Genomic DNA, 19875 nt, shown 5'->3' on the forward strand with positions numbered 1-19875 from the left:
ATGGCGATTCATCCTTTTAGTTGCCCTGGCCAGAAACCTTAGGTTTGTCCTTGAGTTCGCAGTCACCATATCCGGTCCCTTAGCAAATCTTGCTCACTTCTTTCTGGTCTTTACCCATCTGTCACCTCTCAGTGACACTTTCCCTGGCTCTCTAAATTTGCGTACTTCCCCTCAAACCCCCTTGTGCCCTTACTTTATTTTTACTCCTTAGCACTTGTCATTATCTAATATAACATATTTTTACTTATGTATTTTGTGTATTATCTGTGATTATCACTAAATACCAGCTTTATGAGAGTAGAGATTTTATCTGTCTTCTTGCAGTAATATTTCCTCAAAGCTCAGATCAGTGCCTTACATGGCAGGTGCTCAGTAAATAAATGAAATGTAGTCCCTTAACCAATTTTTTTTTAAATTCGGTTATTTATTTAATAATTATTTAGCATTATAGGAATCTCTCAGTTACTATTTTTTGAGTGAATTGAGTACCTACTGTGTGCCAAGCTGTTTCAGTTATCGATGATACAGAAGTGGGGGAAAAAAGAAACATAAGATGATTTGGAGCAGCTGGGTGGCTCGGTCAGTTAAGCAGCTGCTTTCAGCTCAGGAGATGATCTCAGGGTCCTGGGACCAAGCCCCACGTTAAGGTCTTGATCAGCAGGGGTCTACTTCTCCTTTTCCCTCTTCCCCCACTCGTTTGCACTTGCTGTGTCTCTCAAATAAATAAATAAAATCTTAAAAAAAAAAATCAAGTTCTTATTAAAAGACCAGCAACTGGAAGTATATAGCTAAGTACTTAGTTGTATGATAGAGTTATCCAAAACCGACATAAAAGAAATAGTGTGTGAAGATAGATGTAATTTAGATGGTTCACAAGATGAAGAGAAACATTCCAAGTGGAGAAAGAACAAGAAAAAAAAGGGGAGATGAATATTTGATGTTTAGGAAGACCAGCCTCCCTAGAATGAAGGCCTATTTATACTAGTGATTCTTTCATAGATTCAACAAATATTACATGAACAATTAATATGTGGCAAGTACTAAGCTAGGTGTTGTCCAGAAACTGTGTCCTCAGTGGGGGGGAACATGTAAGCTTCAGAACAGGGTATCAGTTGTTATAATCCAGGAATGCCCTGGACTCTGTCAATGGGAAGGCAGAATAGCAGCTTCTACCCTTTTCTGAAGGGCAGCTACTAGGAGGTGATACTTAAACCCTCATTTCAAATCCACATGATAGCCTAGGCCATGGGACTGGATGGGTGATTTGAAGAACTTTGGAAAAAGAGCTGCAGAGCAGGGTTTTATCTGGAAAATTGCCGCAGGAAGCAGAAAGCCAGTTAAACAGAAAGGACAACAATGGAAAGGGGAACAACAGTATGTTGTCTTGTAATAGAAACAGAGGAAGGACATCCAGAGAGTCCGGAGTGGTCAGAACTGGAGCGTGTTAAGTCAAGAATAGAAAATGAGAGAAAGTAATTGAATTTGATGAGAGAGTAGACCCTAGAAACCTTCAGAATTGCTATTTTTAGGAGAATGGTTAAGAACAGAAACCAAGTTGCAGCATGGACCTAAAAAGCAGTTTTGAATAGATACCATGGCTGTAAAGTAAAGAATTGTCTTTTATGTGTGTGCAGAGAGCTGTTTAACACTTTGTTCCTCTTGTCTTACTAGGTTAATTACTTCTAGTGATTTACTGAAAACTGTCAAATTTAATTTAATTTAATGGCTATCAGTTTACTGCACCACTTTGGTTTTTTTGTTAGAAGCGTAAAGTCTTATTTCTAGAATAGTATCGAACCCCTTAGTGGCAGTGCCAAGATTACTCTGGTCATTGTTCTTACCATTCATCACATTACCATGCCCAACCTTGTCACTGTCAGTGAAGGACAAACTGTTTTCCTTCTCCAGTATAGGGAATAACCCAGTTCTCCCTACTGTGTGTTTCTTCCCTTTGAGTCTCGTTTATTTTTACACAGAACACTTCACCTCTGACACTTGTGGTCACCAGTTGTGTGGAGGTTTTCCCCCACTACAAGTAATTCTCTGCGATACCCCCTAGGTGTCCCTACAGTTTCAGCCTACTCTGACACATCTATCTGGAGATAGCATTGGGTCCCACAGCTTTAGGGCTCAGTCCCTCAAGAAGGCCCCCAACCCCCCACCACACACATACTTCCGATGCCAACCACAAGCCCAGGTGCATTTGTGACCAGCCAGCTGGAGATCAGAAGTTCTAGCGACGCCCTCCTTGGGTTTGAAGATTTGCTTAAAGAACTCAGGGAAGGACTTGTGTTTATCATGTTCTTAAAGGGTATGATAAAGGATACAGATGAACAGCCAAATGAAGAGCTGTATAGGGCAAGGTCTGGGAGGGTCCCAAGCGTAGGAGCTTCTGTCCCCGTGGAGTTGGGGTGCATCACCCTCTCCGTGTGGTTGTACTGGACAGCCTGGAAGCTCTCCAAACCCCATACTTTGGGATTTTATGGAGTGTTCATTATGAAGGAATGAACCATCTTCAACTCCATCTTCAGGCCTTCTTTGGGGGTTGTATTCCAGACTCATCATGACTTCGTCTTTCTGGTGACCAGCCCACATCCAAAAGCCCACCCAGAGTCGCCTCATTGGAACAAAAGACACTCTTGTCACCCAGGAAATTACAAGGATTTCAAGAACTCTGTGTCAGGAACAGAGGTCAAAACCAGTACTGCAACAAGAGATGCTCCTAGTGCTCTTATAACTTAGGAAATTACAAGGGTTTGGGGAGCTTTGTGTCAGGGACTGGGGCAGAGACCAATATGTATCTTTTTTTTTTTATTTTTTTAAAATATTCTATTTATTTAACAGAGAGAGACAGCCAGCGAGAGGAACACAAGCAGGGGGAGTGGGAGAGGAAGAAGCAGGCTCCTAGCAGAGAAGCCTGATGTGGGGCTCGATCCCAGAATGCCGGGATCATGCCCTGAGCCGAAGGCAGACGCTTAACAACTGCTCCACCCAGGCGCCCCTGTATCTTTTCTTATCTCACACTCTTTTTGTCAATGCAGGAGACCAAAGATAAACTCAAAGAAACAACAACAAAGTTAACTCAAGCAAAGGAAGAAGCTGATCAGATACGGAAAAATTGTCAGGATATGATAAAAACATATCAGGTATGCTTAACTTTTCAAATAGATTAGTAACAAAATTGCACCAAATATCAGTAGCCTTGCTTCATCAATGTATCTGTAATATTTGAAGTGAGGAATGGATTTGGTAGGGCACTTACATAAATGACAGGTTATTTCCAGTGTTAAAGTACTTGTAGCTTAACTAGAGATCTTATTAGAGAAGTTTTTAACCAAATAAAAATACTAGAAAATATCAGAAGAATGAAGAATAGGAGGAAAGGTATAACTTAAAACCCACTCTGTATTATGTTACATATCTTAATGATATTCTTTTTTTTTTTAAAGATTTTATTTATTTATTTAACAGAGATAGAGACAGCCAGCGAGAGAGGGAACACAAGCAGGGGGAGTGGGAGAGGAAGAAGCAGGCTCATAGCAGAGGAGCCTGATGTGGGGCTCAGTCCCACAACGCCGGGATCACGCCCTGAGCCGAAGGCAGAGGCCCAACCGCTGTGCCACCCAGGCGCCCCTCTTAATGATATTCTTGTTCATGCAGAATTGATATATTTAAAATCTTTCAGTACAGTCATTTTTAGATACCTAGGTATGCATTTCACAATTTGTAAACTTAACTGCAAATGCCTTCACTTTCCAAAGTATAAACCTTTAAAAATTCAGTCCTACTGTTTTCATTTTGTTCCCATTAGGAGTCAGAAGAAATTAAATCCAATGAGCTTGATGCCAAGCTTAGAGTCACAAAAGGAGAACTTGAAAAACAAATGCAAGAAAAATCCGACCAGCTAGAGGTGAGTGGCTTTGCTCTTTTCATACCCTGCATTTGGGCAATAAATACAGAGAAAGAATGAGTACTGTCATCCACTTTGAAGGTGTTTTTGAAGGAATAGGCGATAAATTTTAGGTCTTGTTTAGTACCTAATGACTTGTGGTTTCTTTTAAACTTTTATTTAAAAGATGCATCACGCCAAAATAAAAGAACTGGAAGATCTGAAGAGGACATTTAAGGAGGGTATGGATGAACTACGAACACTGAGGACAAAGGTAAGGAAATCTCTAGTCATGATTTCGGGGGAAGGGTAAATATCTTTAATTTTGGACTCCGTTCATTCCAAAGTGAAAGAACTCAGAGGAGTAGAATATCAATTTCCTAGCAATAAAATGGACTCTTTTGTTGAAATGAAAATGTCTTCCACTTTGGTCCCTTTGAAGTATTTGCCAGACAGTCCTGTTTTACAGCACCTTTGCTCTTTCTGTCACTTATCCTTGGGCCCCTAATGTAAGGCAGTCTTACCAGCAAATTAATTGGAGAGATAGTTGGACTTTAGAACTGTAAGTGACAGAAAATAATAGACATTGTATTTCTCCTGTGTAGTGTTGTACAGTTTTAATTTCTAACAATCTAGTATAGTTTTCATTGTAAAAATAGTATCCCTTTTAATATGAATGTGAAATATCATTGTATATCATTCATTTCTTTAGAAATAGGCTTTTAAGTAACCCCCTTGAATTTGCCATCATTTAATAATTTTCAAAGTGTCCTTCATGTGTCCTTCCATTTGTTCACTGTGCCAGTTCTTCGAGGTAGGTGGGGAAGGTGTATCTTGTTTTCAGGTGAGGAAATGGAGGTTCAGCACAAACAATGTGACATTCTAAAACTGTGACTAAATCATGAGAAATCTGAAACTGAACCCCAGGACTTTTCTTCGTGTTAATTAATCCTGCTCCAGAATTTAGCATAGTTTTTTGGGGGTTTTTGTTTGGTTGGTTGGTTGGTTGGTTGGGTTTTTTTTTTTTGGTTTCTTGGGGGGGGGGGGGTTGTGTTTTTTTGTGGTTTTTTTGTTTGTTTTTTGTTTTTTTTTGAGCAAGAGAGAGAATGAGTGTGCGAGCGTGTGAGTGGTTGGGGAGGGGAGGGGCAAGGGGAGAGATAAAGAAAGAATCTTAAGCAGGCTCTACTCACAGTGCAAAGCCTGATGTGGGGCTCGATCTCACAACGCTGAGATCATGACCAGAGCCAAAATCAAGAGTCTGACGCTTACCCAACTGAGCCACCCAGGAGTCCCTAGCTTGGATTATTAATATATAACCACTAGTGAAGTAAGTAAGAAACAAGAAAATATTGTTTATAGTGTAACTTGGTTATGATTTTTGGTAGGTGAAATGTCTAGAAGATGAACGATTAAGAACAGAAGATGAGTTATCCAAATATAAGGAAATTATTAATCGCCAAAAAGCTGAAATTCAGAATTTATTGGACAAAGTGAAAATCGTGGATCAGATGCAGGAGCAGCATGAAAGGTATAAACCAAGCAAATTCTGTTTATGCTAATCAGTAAGCTTTTTAATTGTATCTCAAGATTCTGTTACTACATGTAATTAGTGCATTAAACAAGGGTAATTTTATAATTTTACTAGCGAAAAATTGTTAAATTCCTGTTTTCATTTGAAATTTTTTGGATTATCTTTCCAGTTTCTATTATGGCTTCTAAAAATCAAAGTTTATATTCCCTAAATATTGGAAGTAGCAATTTATAAAACAGAATGGATTTTAGTTTCTTAATCCATTCTTTAACATTCAAATTATTACAGTACTTACTTCTAAAAGGTAGATACATGTGTAGATCTGTATCTTTGTGTGTGTTGTAGTGCAAGGTCAGGAGCTGACATTATTCCTTGGGTTCTGTTAAAAACGTTTAGCTAAACTCTACTCACGACATCACCTGGCAAAGCCTAGATTCAGCCTGAATCCAATACCTTCTTTCTCATACTGTACCAGTAGCTGCTGCTCAGTATTGCTAAAAATCCTATCATCCAGGTTGGTGCTGCGATAAATCCATGGTTAGCAACCTCAACTGGAAGTGTTAATGACCTCTAATCCTACCATATGTCCTTAGTCACAGCCTCTGCCCCCACCTTGAAGCATCCATTCCAGACACTCTTTGTTTGTTCACACTTCTGGTCTCCCTCTCCTCACTATTTACTCTTGACAGGTGATTACCTCTGATTTACTTCACAGGAGAAATGGGAGATGCCGGTAACTGTTCTTGCAACCTCTTTTTGTCTGTTCTGTGAACTTGCCTTCATCTGCAACCGTTCTTTCTCTTCCTTCTGCTATTGTGGAGGAGATGTTCCTGTTCCCCTCTGAACTGAATTGTTCTCTCTCCTTCTGTGGATCCCATGCTCTTCTGCCTTCTCAGGGTCTTTCTGGATTATTTCTTCTTTATCCTTTATCTCTTACTCTATTTTTTGTTTTTCTACATTTCAGTATTAAAAACATCAAAATTGCTCTGATGTCCCCTCACCTTTTTCCTGTCCTTCACAACCAAACATCCTTGTAGAATCATCTATACTCTTCCTCCATGCCTTCACCTCCTTTGTCCTTCTTTTCCTCTCGACTTCAGTCTAGCTTCTACCCCAACATCCCATTAAAAACTGCTAATGCCTCCTTAAAACCAGCAGACACTCCTCAGACTAAGCCTTGCTTGAATTTTCAGTATTGAAACCATTAAGCCCATTAGCTTTCTAGCCATGCTCTGTTCCTTTGGTTTCATATCATGCTTTCCTGGTGTTCCTCCCTAGTTTCTGGCCACTTCTTTCCTCAGTGTCCTTGGCAGCCTTTTCTTTGTCATAAAACTCTTTTGTTACTATTTTATCATACCTTGAGTGGTCCTAACTATTCCTGTAGTATGTTGAAGGACCTTCAGGTCATTCTCTTCAGCCCTTTTTCTCAGCCCCAGACATGCAAGTGTCAAAGACACCTCAGACTTTTAACATGTCCCAAACTGATTCGTCTATCCCACCCATAAATATGCTCCTCTGATGTTCCTGAGATGAGTGGTAAGTGTAGCATCCACATGATTTTCCAGCCCAGGAGCCTGGGCATCTTCCTTGGTTCTCTTCTTCTCCTCATGCATCTAACCAGTCACAGAGTATTATTGACGAACTCTTCAGTGTCTTTCAAGTTCATTAATTTTCACACCCCCACCACTGCTGCCATTGTGCTTTCATCTAGAAAACTGCCACAGCTTCTAAACTGGTTTTGTTGTTTTGTTTTTTGCTTCCCCTGTAATCCATTTCCTATACTTTAGTTAGCATGATCTTTTTAAAAAGGAAATGTCAAAACCTTTCAGTGATTTCCCATTGCTTCAGGGACTGTGCAGTAAGTTCAGATGCCATAGCATGGTTTGGAAGATCATTAGTGAGCTTGCTTCTCCCTCTGTGCCTTCTCTTTTCACACTCTTGGGTGTCAGCAGTAGTTGTTTACAAATGTGGATTGATTGTCTCCTAGGTGCGTGGGCTGTGTTAAGTGCTGTCCTATCCTCATCAGTGTTGAACATGTGTTTGTTAGAACCAACAAGAAAGTCATTCTCGTTACCTTCCCAGATCTAGCACGTCCTGCTTCTTCCACCTGGAGCATATTTTGTTGTCCCACTCACTCCTACTTTTTCTTCAGATCAGAAGGTAGCAAACTGGGGCTCACGAGCCAAATCCAGCCCACTGCCTTTTTTTGTAAATAATTTGTTTTTGGAACACAGCTACTCTCATTCCTTCATGAATGATCTGTGGCTGCTTTCACACTGCAGTGGCAGGGTTGAACACTTGCTGTAAAGACCATATGCTGTAGAAACTTAAATTGTTTACTGTCTGGGCCTTTTACAGGAAACGTTTGCTAGCCCCTACTTTATTACTGTAAACATCACTTGTACTAGGTGAGGCAACCCAGTCTGTGCTTCCATCATCAAAAACATGTAATTTCCTTACTTGACAGAAAGCTCTTTGAAAGCAGGGCCCACGTTGGTCTTATTCACTTATACTCGCAGCTCTTAGTTCCTAGCATATATTAGGTTGTCCTACAAATCCAAATAAATAATTTGGATGAATGAATAAAAGTACCTTTATGAAGTATTTTATTTGATGAAAATCCCAAACCATTAATGTAATGTCTTTTAGTAGTTTATTTTTTCTTAAGTATAAACTTTGTTTTTTAGAGGTAAACAAGAAATTGAAAATTTGAAGGAAGAAGTGGAAAATCTTAATTCTTTGATTAATGACCTACAAAAAGACATCGAAGGCAGTAGGAAAAGAGAATCTGAGTTACTACTATTTACAGAAAAGCTCACTAGTAAGAATGCACAACTACAATCTGAATCCAATTCTTTGCAGTCACAATTTGATAAGCTTTCCTGTAGTGAAAGTCAGTTACAAAGCCAATGTGAACAAATGAAACAGACAAATACTAATTTGGTGAGTATACATTTACATTTAACTTTTAAAGCAACATACAAGAAGCACAAATTAAATTTTCCTGTTAGCATAAACCTACTGGTTAAGTTGAGCTCTTTTTTTTTATTGGCCTGATTGTCTTGTAATTTCAAATGCTGTGAGAAGTTTTTCCTTCCAACTTGTTTAAAGTGTCCTTTTCCTTCCTATTTATATAATTTATAATAAAATACCTCCCTAAAGTGTTTATGAAAATATTTCATTTTCGAAAATAAGAAAAACCATGGTTTTTGTTATTAGTAACTGGAATTACCACATAGTTATATATGTGTGTGTGTGTGTGTGTGTGTGTATTTTAAGATTTATATATTTATTTTGGGGGGAGGGGCAGAAGGAGAGGGAAAGAGAATCTCAAACACACTCCCCGCTGAGTACAGAGCCTGACATGGGGCTCCATCTCATGACCCTGAGTTCGTGACCTGAGCCAAAATCAACAGTTTGACATTCAACTGACTGAGCCACCTAGGCACCCCTGGAATTACTATATATTTTTTAAAGTATTTCAAATTTCTGTATTTTTGTAGTTTTTAAATGGTTTAATATTTCTAAGTTATCAGAGTGTCTTTAAGTTACTCATAAAATAATTTGAGCTGTTAGTCCAAAATAAACAGAGACCTCTGATATAGACTGTTTTGCATGTATAAGATGTCAAATGCGTTAATATGCCCCCCTGTGTTCCTATACAAGGAATTTAAGGAGTGCAGGAAACAAAACCTAGTAAGGAGCAATTCTGGAAGAATCTACCATCAAGGACCTTGTATTTTCAGGTTTTAAACTGTGAGCAGTAATGGAAACAAACAGGTATTAGAATTGGTGTTTTTCGTTTGATCTTATTTGATATTTAGGAAAGTAGATTGTTGAAGGAGGAAGAACTGCGAAAAGAGGAGGTCCAGACTCTGCAAGCAGAACTCACCTGCAGACAAACAGAAGTTAAAGCATTGAGTACCCAGGTCGAAGAACTAAAAGATGAATTAATAACCCAGAGACGTAAACATGCCTCCAGTGTCAAAGATCTTACCAAACAACTCCAGCAAGGTACAAAATTCTCGCACACTTAGACCTTAATGTTGCATCTTCCAGTCATTAAGGATTTATAGAAAAAAATATATTTTACATCAGGTTCTACCACACTGATTAGTGCTGTATGTTCTTTTTAATATATTAATGTTTATAAACTAAATTGCTAAACTTCTTGGAGTTCCATGAATAGTTTATAACATCTTCTATTCTAAAGGACTTTTGTTCACAGAATCCCAAAGTGTGAGAGTTGGGAATATACTTGAGGACAGTATTGTCTAAACTTTTTTGATCACATACTCCAATCAGTGAAAAGTATTTAAGCATTTGTTCTCAGATTTATATATATTTATTTATAAATTTTAAATGTGTATCACTCTACATTAAAAAACATGAAAAATAGAATCTGATGAAAATAAATATAAAAATGAATACGAAATGCAAGTATAAATGGAAGTTCTAGTATTTTCTCCTTACACATGCTAGGAGTTGTTTTGTGCAGCGTCTAGGGTACCTGCATCCCACCTTGTAGACCTCTGCCTTAGAGAACATTAAGCCCTAACCCTTCCATCTTAGAGGAAACTGAGACCCAAACACAATGATTAACAGCTGGGACTGGAACCCAGATTTCTTTCATTTAAAAATTTAAACAATTTAAACTATGCTATGTGCTTGGATACAAAGATGATGTATTTCAGCTTCCTAATCTCTACTATTCTCACTAACTTTGTATTAAAATTGAATGAAATATAGTATTAAGATAAACGAGATTTAGCATTTACTTAATATGAATATATTTAGATATTTGCCATAAGAATTCAGTTTGTTTTTATAGCTATAATTGAAGGGAAATTCCTGGTATCATAGGGGTCATCTAAATCCATCAGGACTCTGAACATTAGGTCACTATGCCTAAGTGATGTGATCATAGTGTTGTTTTTAGGTATTTTGTATTTGACCTGTACATTTCTAGATATCATTTTATATGAATGACAACAATAGCCCTCCCGTCTAAAGTATGTATTCCACAAATTTCTCTTGTGTTTAAGCCATTTTTGCCTGAGCGATTTTAGCAAGTAAAATCAGAAATAGTGGGGCACATGGTCATGGTAATTGTCACGAGTAATTTGTTTCTTTTTCCTGTAGCACGAAGAAAATTAGATCAGGTTGAGAGTGGAAGCTATGATAAAGAAGTCAGCAGCATGGGGAGTCGTTCAAGTTCATCAGGTAAAAAACTTCTGGTTTCAGTTGTTATCTAGTGACTGACTGTAAAAAGAAGTAGCATTTTTTTGTGTGTTGAAGTGTTGATATGCTTTTTTTTTTTCCCATTTTGAGTTATAAAAAGTAGTATTATTTCCAGTTAAATAAGTTCTCATCATTACCCAGGCGTTCATGCTCGTCATGGGGTTCTGGATGACCTGTCTCCCTGCCTCCTATTGTCTTACCTGCTTCTTCTTTATTCTTTGTGACAATTTCTTCTTCCATTTTTAAATTTGGATTTGTATCCATCCATATAGAGAGATTTGTTATAATATGGTCTCTCTTTTTTTTTTTTACTTTTATATTTTAACACCTGAAAACTAATGAAATGATCATCATTATATATCAGGATTTTTTATATACACATGGTATGTTTAAATCTTTTGGCTTTTCCCATGGTAAATATGCCTGTGGTCTAAAGTGAAAATGAATAGTCTATAAAATTATGATTGATATCATTGTGGAAATGGTAATTAGCAAAATATCAGTGTATTTGTCATTTTGGAATGCCAGGAATCGTGCCAAGCACTTTAAACATATTATTTACTCTGCAGAATAGTCCTGTGAGGTGTTACAATTCGCATTTTAGTGATGAGGAAAGGAAGGTTCAGAATGGTTCCATGACTTGCCCCAAATTCACAGTGGCAGAACTCTCAGACTCTAGGGTGTGTGTGTGCTGTGACACTACACTCCCTCCCAGGAGTTGCACACTAGGGGGGAAACATCAACTATTGCGGTAGTGGGAAGATCAATACTAGAAAGAACATGGGTTGAAACTACACATAGGTATTTAGAACCCAGGTCTGTCATTTATTAGTGTGTGACCTTAGATAAGGGTATAGTACTGTCTTAAATCTACAAAATGGAGTTGAAAAAAGACTTTTGTTTGTGGGATAAAGAGGATCAGAAATTTTTCTCAACTGCTGTTGATTAAAGTAATAGCTAACATTTACTGAGTGCTTACTTACACGCACTGTTCCAAGCACTTCACATATTTTAACTCATTTAAATGAGGATAACAGTCCTATGAGGTAAATAATATTATTCCCATTTTAAGATGAAGTGACCAAGGCACAGAGAGTTAAATAACTTACCCAACGGCACACAACTAGAAAGTAGAGGAGTGGAATTTGAGCCTAGGGAGACTGGCTTCAGAGCTTAACCCACCGGCTGTGTTCTCTCTCTCTCTCTCTCTCTCTCTCTCTGTTTTTGGCTCTCAGTTTCACTTCAGACTTGTTATTCTGACTTTTTCTTGAGTTTCCTGCTTCCTCATCCTGTTCCTGAGAGACATAATAGGTCCTTTGGGTACTTCTGTCATTCATGTATTCAGAAATAAGAACTCAGGCCAGGTATGACTTGTGTTCTGTGCCCAACTCTGTTCAATCGAATATTTGTGAGTTATACTAGAAGAAATAATATGCGACATTAGCAGATGACTCTAGACTGAGTACAATATCTAAACTGATTTTTTTTTTTTTTGTCTTCAGGGTCCCTCAATGCTCGAAGCAGTGCAGAAGATCGATCCCCAGAAAATACCGGGTCGTCGGTAGCTGTGGATAACTTTCCAGAAGTGGACAAGGCCATGTTGATTGAGAGGATCGTAAGGCTGCAAAAGGCACATGCCCGGAAAAATGAAAAGATAGAATTTATGGAGGATCATATCAAACAATTGGTGGAAGAAATCAGGAAAAAAACAAAGTATGTATTATTATAATAACACAATCTGTGTTTGAAATACCGTACTTATGTGGTAAAGTTAACTGTTTTCAAAATTAATCATATCAAGAGCCCATCTTTCAAAAAATAATTCTTAATTTTAGTAATTCAGTTACCAGTCTTTCAGTGATCACTTACTGTGTTCTAGGTTTTGGGAATACAGAGATGGAAGAAAACACAGGTCTTTAAGGTGATCTAGAGTTCAGTAGATCTTAATTTTTTTAAGAGACTGAGATAACTTTGGATTTAATAAAAGCACTCTGTTAGCTTTTGCTTTTCATGACTGTGACTCTAAGAGAGAGATGGGGTTGTGGGTTATCTTTCCTGTTGGATAGGATATAGCAGGTAATTTATTGGGCACCTGCCAAGTACAAGGTCCTGTGCTTATGACTTAACAAAATTTCATTGATTTCTTACAACTCAGGGACAAATAAATTTACTGGTGGTGTTCAAGTCAAATCACTAAATGTTCTAGAGTCATCACTAATCCAGTAAGTGACAGACCAAGAGCTGGGGATCTGGGCCCAGCTGGGACCAGGTCAATGTGACCTTAAGTCAAAAGCTGGCTTCTCAAGCTCCCAGCAGCTGGGCACCAGGGGCCTCAAGCTAAGAACCAGCCGTTTGAGTGGTGACCTCCAGGGCCTCAGGGTGGCCTGGCCCCTGAGCGGGGTGCTGCTGGCCTTCCGTCGGGTGGGTGGAATGCCTGGTCAGCACAGCCTGAAATCTGCTGTGCGGTGCGTTCCATACATGTTTAATTTACACTAATGTTCTTTCTTTTGGTATCATGCATGAAACCTTACTTTTTCTCACTTTCGTGAGATGTATTTTCATGCATTTTTGTTTTCTGTTTCTTCTCCCTGCTAACTGGACTCTGGCATGGTTTTTTGTTCAACTCACCTGCGGGTTCTCCATCCTGACCCTGTGGCCTGTGACCTTTCCTCCTCATCCCTCCAATGGCTTGTTCTCCCCTCCCAGGAGCTGGGTTCTCTGGGGCTTGGGCCTTCCTTCCTCGCCTGGTAAAAAGAAAAGAAAAGAAAAAAAAAAAAAAAAAGAAAGAAAGAAAGAAAAAAATGTGCTGTGCAAAATTTCTCTTAAAAATACCATAGTCTTGGTGCGCCTGGGTGGCGCAGTTGTTAAGCGTCTGCCTTCGGCTCAGGGCGTGATCCCAGCGTTCTTGGATGGAGCCTCACATCAGGCTCCTCCACTAGGAGCCTGCTTCTTCCTCTCCCACTCCCCCTGCTGTGTTCCCTCTCTCACTGGCTGTCTCTCTCTGTCAATAAATAAAAAAAAATCTTAAAAAAAAAATACCATAGTCTTTTAAGAGGTTTTTTTTTTTTTAATATATTGCAACGCCTTACCAGTGACTTTTTAATTTTTATTTTGAAATAATTTTAGACTTAGAGAAAAGTTGGCCCATGACTTTTAAAAGAAAAAGAAGGGATGCGTGGGTGGCCCAGTCGGTTAAGTGTCTGACTCTTGATTTCAGCTCAGGTCGTGATCTCAGTGTTGTGAGGTTGAGCCCTGTGCTGCCACCCCCGCCCCATCGCGTGCTCACGCACACATGCGTGCGTGCGCGCTCTCTCTAAATAAACAAATCTTTAAAAAAAAAACAAAAACGAATAAAGTTCTAAGTTTAATAACAAGAAAATAGAAAATACTGAAATGGAGCAATAAAGAAATTACTCAAAAATATTTTGATTAATAAGGAAAGAAAAAACAATGTTTATATATCTCTAATATAAATACCATGTTGAACAAAAATGGGATTAAGACATCATCTGGAGCACCTGGGTGGCTCAGTCAGTTAAGTGTCTGCCTTCAGCTCAGGTCACGATCCCAGGGTCCTGGGATCGAGCCCCAAGTTGAGCTCCCTGAGCAGCGGGGAGTCTGCTTCTTCCTCTCCCTCTGCTTGCCACTCCCCCCTGCTTGTGGGCACACTCTCACTTTCTTTCTCAAAAAAAAAAAAAAAAAAAGATACTATGTGAATAAGAAAAATTATTTTCTAACATATTACTGTTAACCTAATAGGTGCTTGTTTTATGCTAATCATCTTCATGCTTATGATCATTTGACTCTTGTAAATTTTAGTGTTTTTAATTCTGCAGGTACATAATTGATCGTGTCGTTTTATTTTGCAGAATAATTCAGAGTTACATTTTACGGGAAGAATCAGGCACACTTTCATCAGAGGCATCAGATTTTAACAAAGTCCATTTAAGCAGACGGGGTGGGATTATGGCATCGTTATATACATCCCATCCAGCTGATAGTGGATTAACACTGGACCTCTCTTTGGAGATCAGCAGAAAATTACAGGCTGTTTTGGAGGATACATTACTAAAAAATATTACTTTGAAGGTATCTATATTTCTCATTTACTTACCAACCAGTAAGTGAGCGTGGCATAATGGTACCTCTTTCACAGTGTGAGCTAGCCCGTAATTGAACTAGTTCTATAATGCAAGGTAACCATTTTACCTGGAGATAAAATTTTTGTGTTTTTCTTATTGAAAAATACAGTTTTTTAAACTCTCAAGGAAAGGAGGAAAGAACAAAAAATCAGCTTAACTATTGGACAGATAGTTGTTTATTTTGCAGTGGGTGGCCTTTGACCTGTATGGTTATAATCGATTGCTGAGGCTCTGTTTTAAGATTAAGGCATTCATTTTCTAATGTATATTTTCCAGCTTTACTTTTTGCAGCTTTTACCTGACCCAGCTATTCTATTTGTGCTATGTTTGGGCCTTGATAGTAAATCTAGTAACAAATCTGTGCACTAAAATTGGCTGTAGCTTCAGTAAAAAGATTCCAAAATGTATAGGACTTATTTACTGAAAACTGCCATGTACCTGGTTTATGCCACAGGGCACTGAAGACTAATCCTCACCCTTTCAGGGTCAAAATTTAAGCAAGAACAGTTCAAACTGAATCTACGTACTTATGATATTTAATACTTCTGTTTTCTTTTCCCTTTTCTAATTGGTAAAGGAAAATCTACAAACACTTGGAACAGAAATAGAACGTCTTGTTAAACACCAGCATGAACTAGAACAGCGGACGAAGAAAACCTAACACACAGCTGTTGGTCACTGAACAGACAAAAGCCACATAAGGGGCAGGTGCCACTGCCCAGTGTTGTGGGAAACTTTCCCCTGCTTTGTGTGTCAGCCAGTAAAAAAGTGTTTTGCTTCATCTGTATAAAATACGAATGCATTGCTGTGTATACTGTAAGAGTATAAGCTTTGATGAAATTTGTGTTTGTATAGTGAGAGCCTGTCACCGAATTAGAACAGCTGAAATTGCTACTAGTCCTGCGAAGTGCTGAGCATTACTGCAAGGGCTTTTAAAAACCCCTTGTCCACATTTCTTCCTTTGGAAATATATAATGTCAAAAATGATTCAGCTTTTTAAAATTATGCATGAAAGGACATGTGTTAATCATTCAATAATATGCTGTTTCTCCAACATGAAGAAAAGTAAAGTGATTAAAATTTTGTGTGACATTCCAGCATAACATTTGGTTGTGTTTCAGGGATGCCAATGAGTCCTTAAATCTTTTAATTTTAATGGAGGCTAATAGGAAAGCCAGCTCTTGGTGGCTTAGCAGTGATCGGACATTGCATGCCTCTGTCAGGTTTCCTTATCTGTGCTAGGTACGTTTTTTTTCAGATTCAAATTGTTTGAGTTAATTTGAGTTTTTTTTTCACTTTCAGTTACACAAGTTATGATTTGAAATAACATGCTCACTTAGATTTGTGAACTTCAGTTGTATTTTAAAATGTGAACTAGATTAGTCTTTAGAACAGAGAGATGAATAATGAATTCTTTGAAACTGAAATACTTTAGTTTTACTAACATCAAGTGTAAAGATCAATGTTTAAGATATTTATGAAGAACCAGTTCCCAAGAGAATCCAGCATATGGCTCTGTTAACCATTTCATTTGAAGACCATTCTTTACTGTTGATATAATCATATATTCCAGTGGTGTGATCTTACAGTCCCCAAATGTGATGTGTTTCAGTCAGTATATTTATTTAAAATATAAAATAATTACATCTCTGTAACCAAAGGAATTTTAGAGCCAAATTTGTGTATCCTGATGGTTTTTTACAATATTTATTTAAGACGCGCACTTAAGTGTTGCCAGCCATAGTATCAGTATTTCTGCATCATTGAATTTTGTTCCTCCTCTTGTGATTCGTCACTTATTATCATTTCTGAGTGTGGTTTTTCACATTTCGTTAAATTCAGATCATTTCTGTAATAGGATACCTTGGCTAATATGCAGATGTTGCCACAAGTGTCACTTTTGTTTTAGATTTTTGCATCCTTTTCTCTCTCCTTAAGTGAAGTAAGCTTTGGGATGATGAATTAAAAACCTTTAAGGAATTGCATGGCTCTAAAAATTGGGCTCATGGTAGCAATGTCCCTTTAATGTGTTTTAAATTTTTTTTAATCAACGTTGTTTAAAAAGATCATTTACTAAATTTTTACCAAGCATTAGTATAGCATCTTATTTTTTCTGTATACCGAGTTATGTCTTGGCATCCAAAAACGAAATCTTTTCAAAATGGAAATATAAGTCCAAAAACATCTTTTAAAAATAGCTATAACAAGTGTTAGTCTTATCATAATGTGTCTTGTTCTTTTTCCAATAATAATGTATCAAAATAAAGTAAGAGGGTAAGTGCAATCAAATTGAATTATTTTCCCATTTTTCTAGACGTACTATTGATATTCCTAAAGACTACTTAGAGTAGCCAACATAACTAAATTTCATGACTTCTGTGATGGAGATTCATTCATACACTACAATATTTGTTTTTTACCCTCCAAGACAGAAATGTATGAATGGAGACCAAATAGTCATCAGATCTATAGTGTCCTATGGCTATACACTTTTTTAAAATGTATACATTTTATTACATACAAAAGTGAAACATTCCAATATTAACATTTGTGCCACCATTCATTTGGAGACGTCAAATGGTGACACTCTGTTAGAGGAAAGCTTATAAACCATATTCTGACTTACTGTTATTTTTCAAACTGGAAAATTTTTGAAGAAAATGCTTTTATTTTCCTTTTGTTCTTCAGTTTCTACTGTATCTTTTTGTGTATGGATTAGAACCGAGCAAAGTAATTTACAAAAATGTGAATGTATCAGATCTTTATACCAATTCACAAAAAGCTCCTAATGTAAGGATTTAGAAGGTCTTCCACTCTTAATATATTGACTATATGGAGAGAAGAATGGGAGTCTGGAAAAGGAAAATGGTCTGGATAAATGTGAGATCTGGGGGAAATTTTATTTTATATGTTCATTATTAGTTGTACACATCAAAGGCTGTTTTGGTTAGCACTATTTTGTTTCTTTGAACAGGAAATTATTTTGTGTGTACTCGGTATATGCTTTTCTAGGTTTTAATTTTGAAGTGAAATTCTTACTGTGACTCCCTTTTTTCCCATACCACTTCAACCTTTAGCCTAACTGTTAAGGATTGAAAATAGTGGGTTCGAGCAAAGAAATGGGTTTGAACTTCGGTGGTGTGTGTGGTTTTTTTTTTTTTTTTCAACTTTCTATCTTCATCACAATTTAAGGTGATTTATCTTGAACTCAGTTTTATCAGGCGACCAGCATGTTATTTATTCACTTAAAAACACATGTATTAAACCCGCTATTGCCAGGCAGCATCCGGGGTATTGTGGTTTTACTGCTGAACAAATCAGAGCAGTGCTGTCCTCATGGCGCTGCGGTCTAGTGCCAATGGCGGCGAGGCAGTAGGAACAGCTCTGAGCCTCTGCAGCTCACAGCCAGCCGCTGTAGGAAGAAGGCTAATCCATTTGTGCAAATAGTGGCCCAGAAATCTCACCGTAGCATGAAGCTTTGGGAAATGAATCCTTGTTCTGGGGTACGCTGAGAGCAGATGGCTGTTTTCACAATGGTCTACACGTTCTCTAACCGTCACAGTTCGATGTTTATTTTTAAAGGAAAAAAACCCCCAAAGACCGTAAAAAGGTATTTGATGTTTGCCGTTTTAGTGAATTGTGAATGCCTGCTTCATGCCCACAAAGATGGATCCAGTCACGTTTTCATGTGTGTTCCTAAACTTGGACCAGTATATTATTTCCTAAAGATTTTTTTCATATACATTTAGACCAAGATGTGCTGGTAGAAAGAAACTAAAACATTAAAAACCATTAATATTGTAAATGCTACTGTGGTGAAAATATTTTTATCAATCATGTTGCTACTCAGTATGTTTAGTTTGCCTTACGAATGTCGACTCTAGTAGCCTGTTTTTCAATATCCTTTTTTTTTTAAACAAAATCTTTTTTTGACACTAAGATTGTTCATTTTTAACACCAGTTGGTGGCACTAGAAACCTGAAATTTTTCAAGGCTCTGAACAACAGAAAATAATTGAAAAAGTATCCAAACATGAAGAATTTTCAGGAAGATAAATGAAAAATATAATTGTATATTAAAGATGTATTTTCTGGGATGGAATCCTTTTTTTAAAATGCTATGGCTGTCCACTTTGACTACAATGACGAAACTTGTTTATCTTCCAAAAGTTCATATATATATACATATATATATGCGCATTGTACAGATAATCTTTAATTTGATTACACTGTTCATTTTGTAAATATGTTTCTGTATAAAATGAAGCTTTTCAAGAGAATTCTATGTACATATTGTACTTATTAAATAGGTAATGCCTGTTTACCAAGTTGTATCTTAGTAGCATCTTTTCCATTATTTATTTACATACACCACTTGTTAAACAGACGGATTCTCCAGACGGTCTGCAAGGCTGTCTCAGATTGCTTGAATTTTCTTTTTTAAACCACCTTAGGAATTTTTGCTTTCCACAATTGTCTTTATTATACCAATTATTATTAGAAGTCAATGAACAATAGCAGATTAAATTGAATGCCAGGTTCTATTTCAAATTTGTGTTTTTATTATTGGTAACAAAATTTGGCCTTTTACAAAAGGCAGATTTTCACATGCCTGTTTTCACATAGACATTTTCACATGCCTATGGGAAAATTTCTCATTGAACTTGATAAGCCAGTAATATATTCACGTTTTCCACAAAACTATGTACTACTCACTTGCCCAAATTACCTAGCTTTAATAATAAAGATCTAATATGTTCAATAAAAAGATATTGAAATGGCATTAATTTCATGAAATTAATGTGTGTGGTAGGTATTTCACATCACGCCGTGTTGTTTTCTGTTTCTCTCACAGTTCTGGTACACTTAAATTATGCCACATACCTTCATGACTTCACTACTGGAAAGAATCCCCTAAAATCAGGGTCCTTGGAATAAGGGTAGAATTAATAGAATAGAGGAAGCTGACATGACGTCTTCCTCAATAGTCTGCTTTCCGGTAGCCTATGGATTTGTCTGTAAGGTATGGGATGTATGCAGGAAGAGTGAGGGAAAGACATACTGGCTGTGGTG

At 37.4% G+C, this 19875-nt stretch overlaps 1 protein-coding gene across 3 annotated transcripts in view; it reads left to right on the forward strand.

The window, feature by feature from the left end:
• Positions 1-19570, forward strand: part of CCDC186 (coiled-coil domain containing 186) — a 50676-nt gene extending 31106 nt beyond the window's left edge. For 2 of the 3 annotated variants that reach the window (XM_026494178.4, XM_044382146.3), the window contains 10 exons: positions 3042-3146; positions 3812-3910; positions 4077-4163; positions 5275-5417; positions 8108-8363; positions 9245-9434; positions 10563-10643; positions 12164-12374; positions 14531-14750; positions 15381-19570. In XM_026494178.4, coding sequence (XP_026349963.3) covers positions 3042-3146; positions 3812-3910; positions 4077-4163; positions 5275-5417; positions 8108-8363; positions 9245-9434; positions 10563-10643; positions 12164-12374; positions 14531-14750; positions 15381-15464 — 1476 coding nt within the window. In that variant the 3' untranslated portion in view covers positions 15465-19570. The remainder of the gene's footprint in view (positions 1-3041; positions 3147-3811; positions 3911-4076; positions 4164-5274; positions 5418-8107; positions 8364-9244; positions 9435-10562; positions 10644-12163; positions 12375-14530; positions 14751-15380) is intronic. The other variant, XM_044382147.3, reaches the window with a different exon arrangement.
• Positions 19571-19875: the final 305 nt, after the last annotated feature.

Source organism: Ursus arctos, unplaced genomic scaffold (genome assembly GCF_023065955.2).
Source record: "Ursus arctos isolate Adak ecotype North America unplaced genomic scaffold, UrsArc2.0 scaffold_7, whole genome shotgun sequence".
Taxonomy (NCBI): domain Eukaryota; kingdom Metazoa; phylum Chordata; class Mammalia; order Carnivora; family Ursidae; genus Ursus; species Ursus arctos.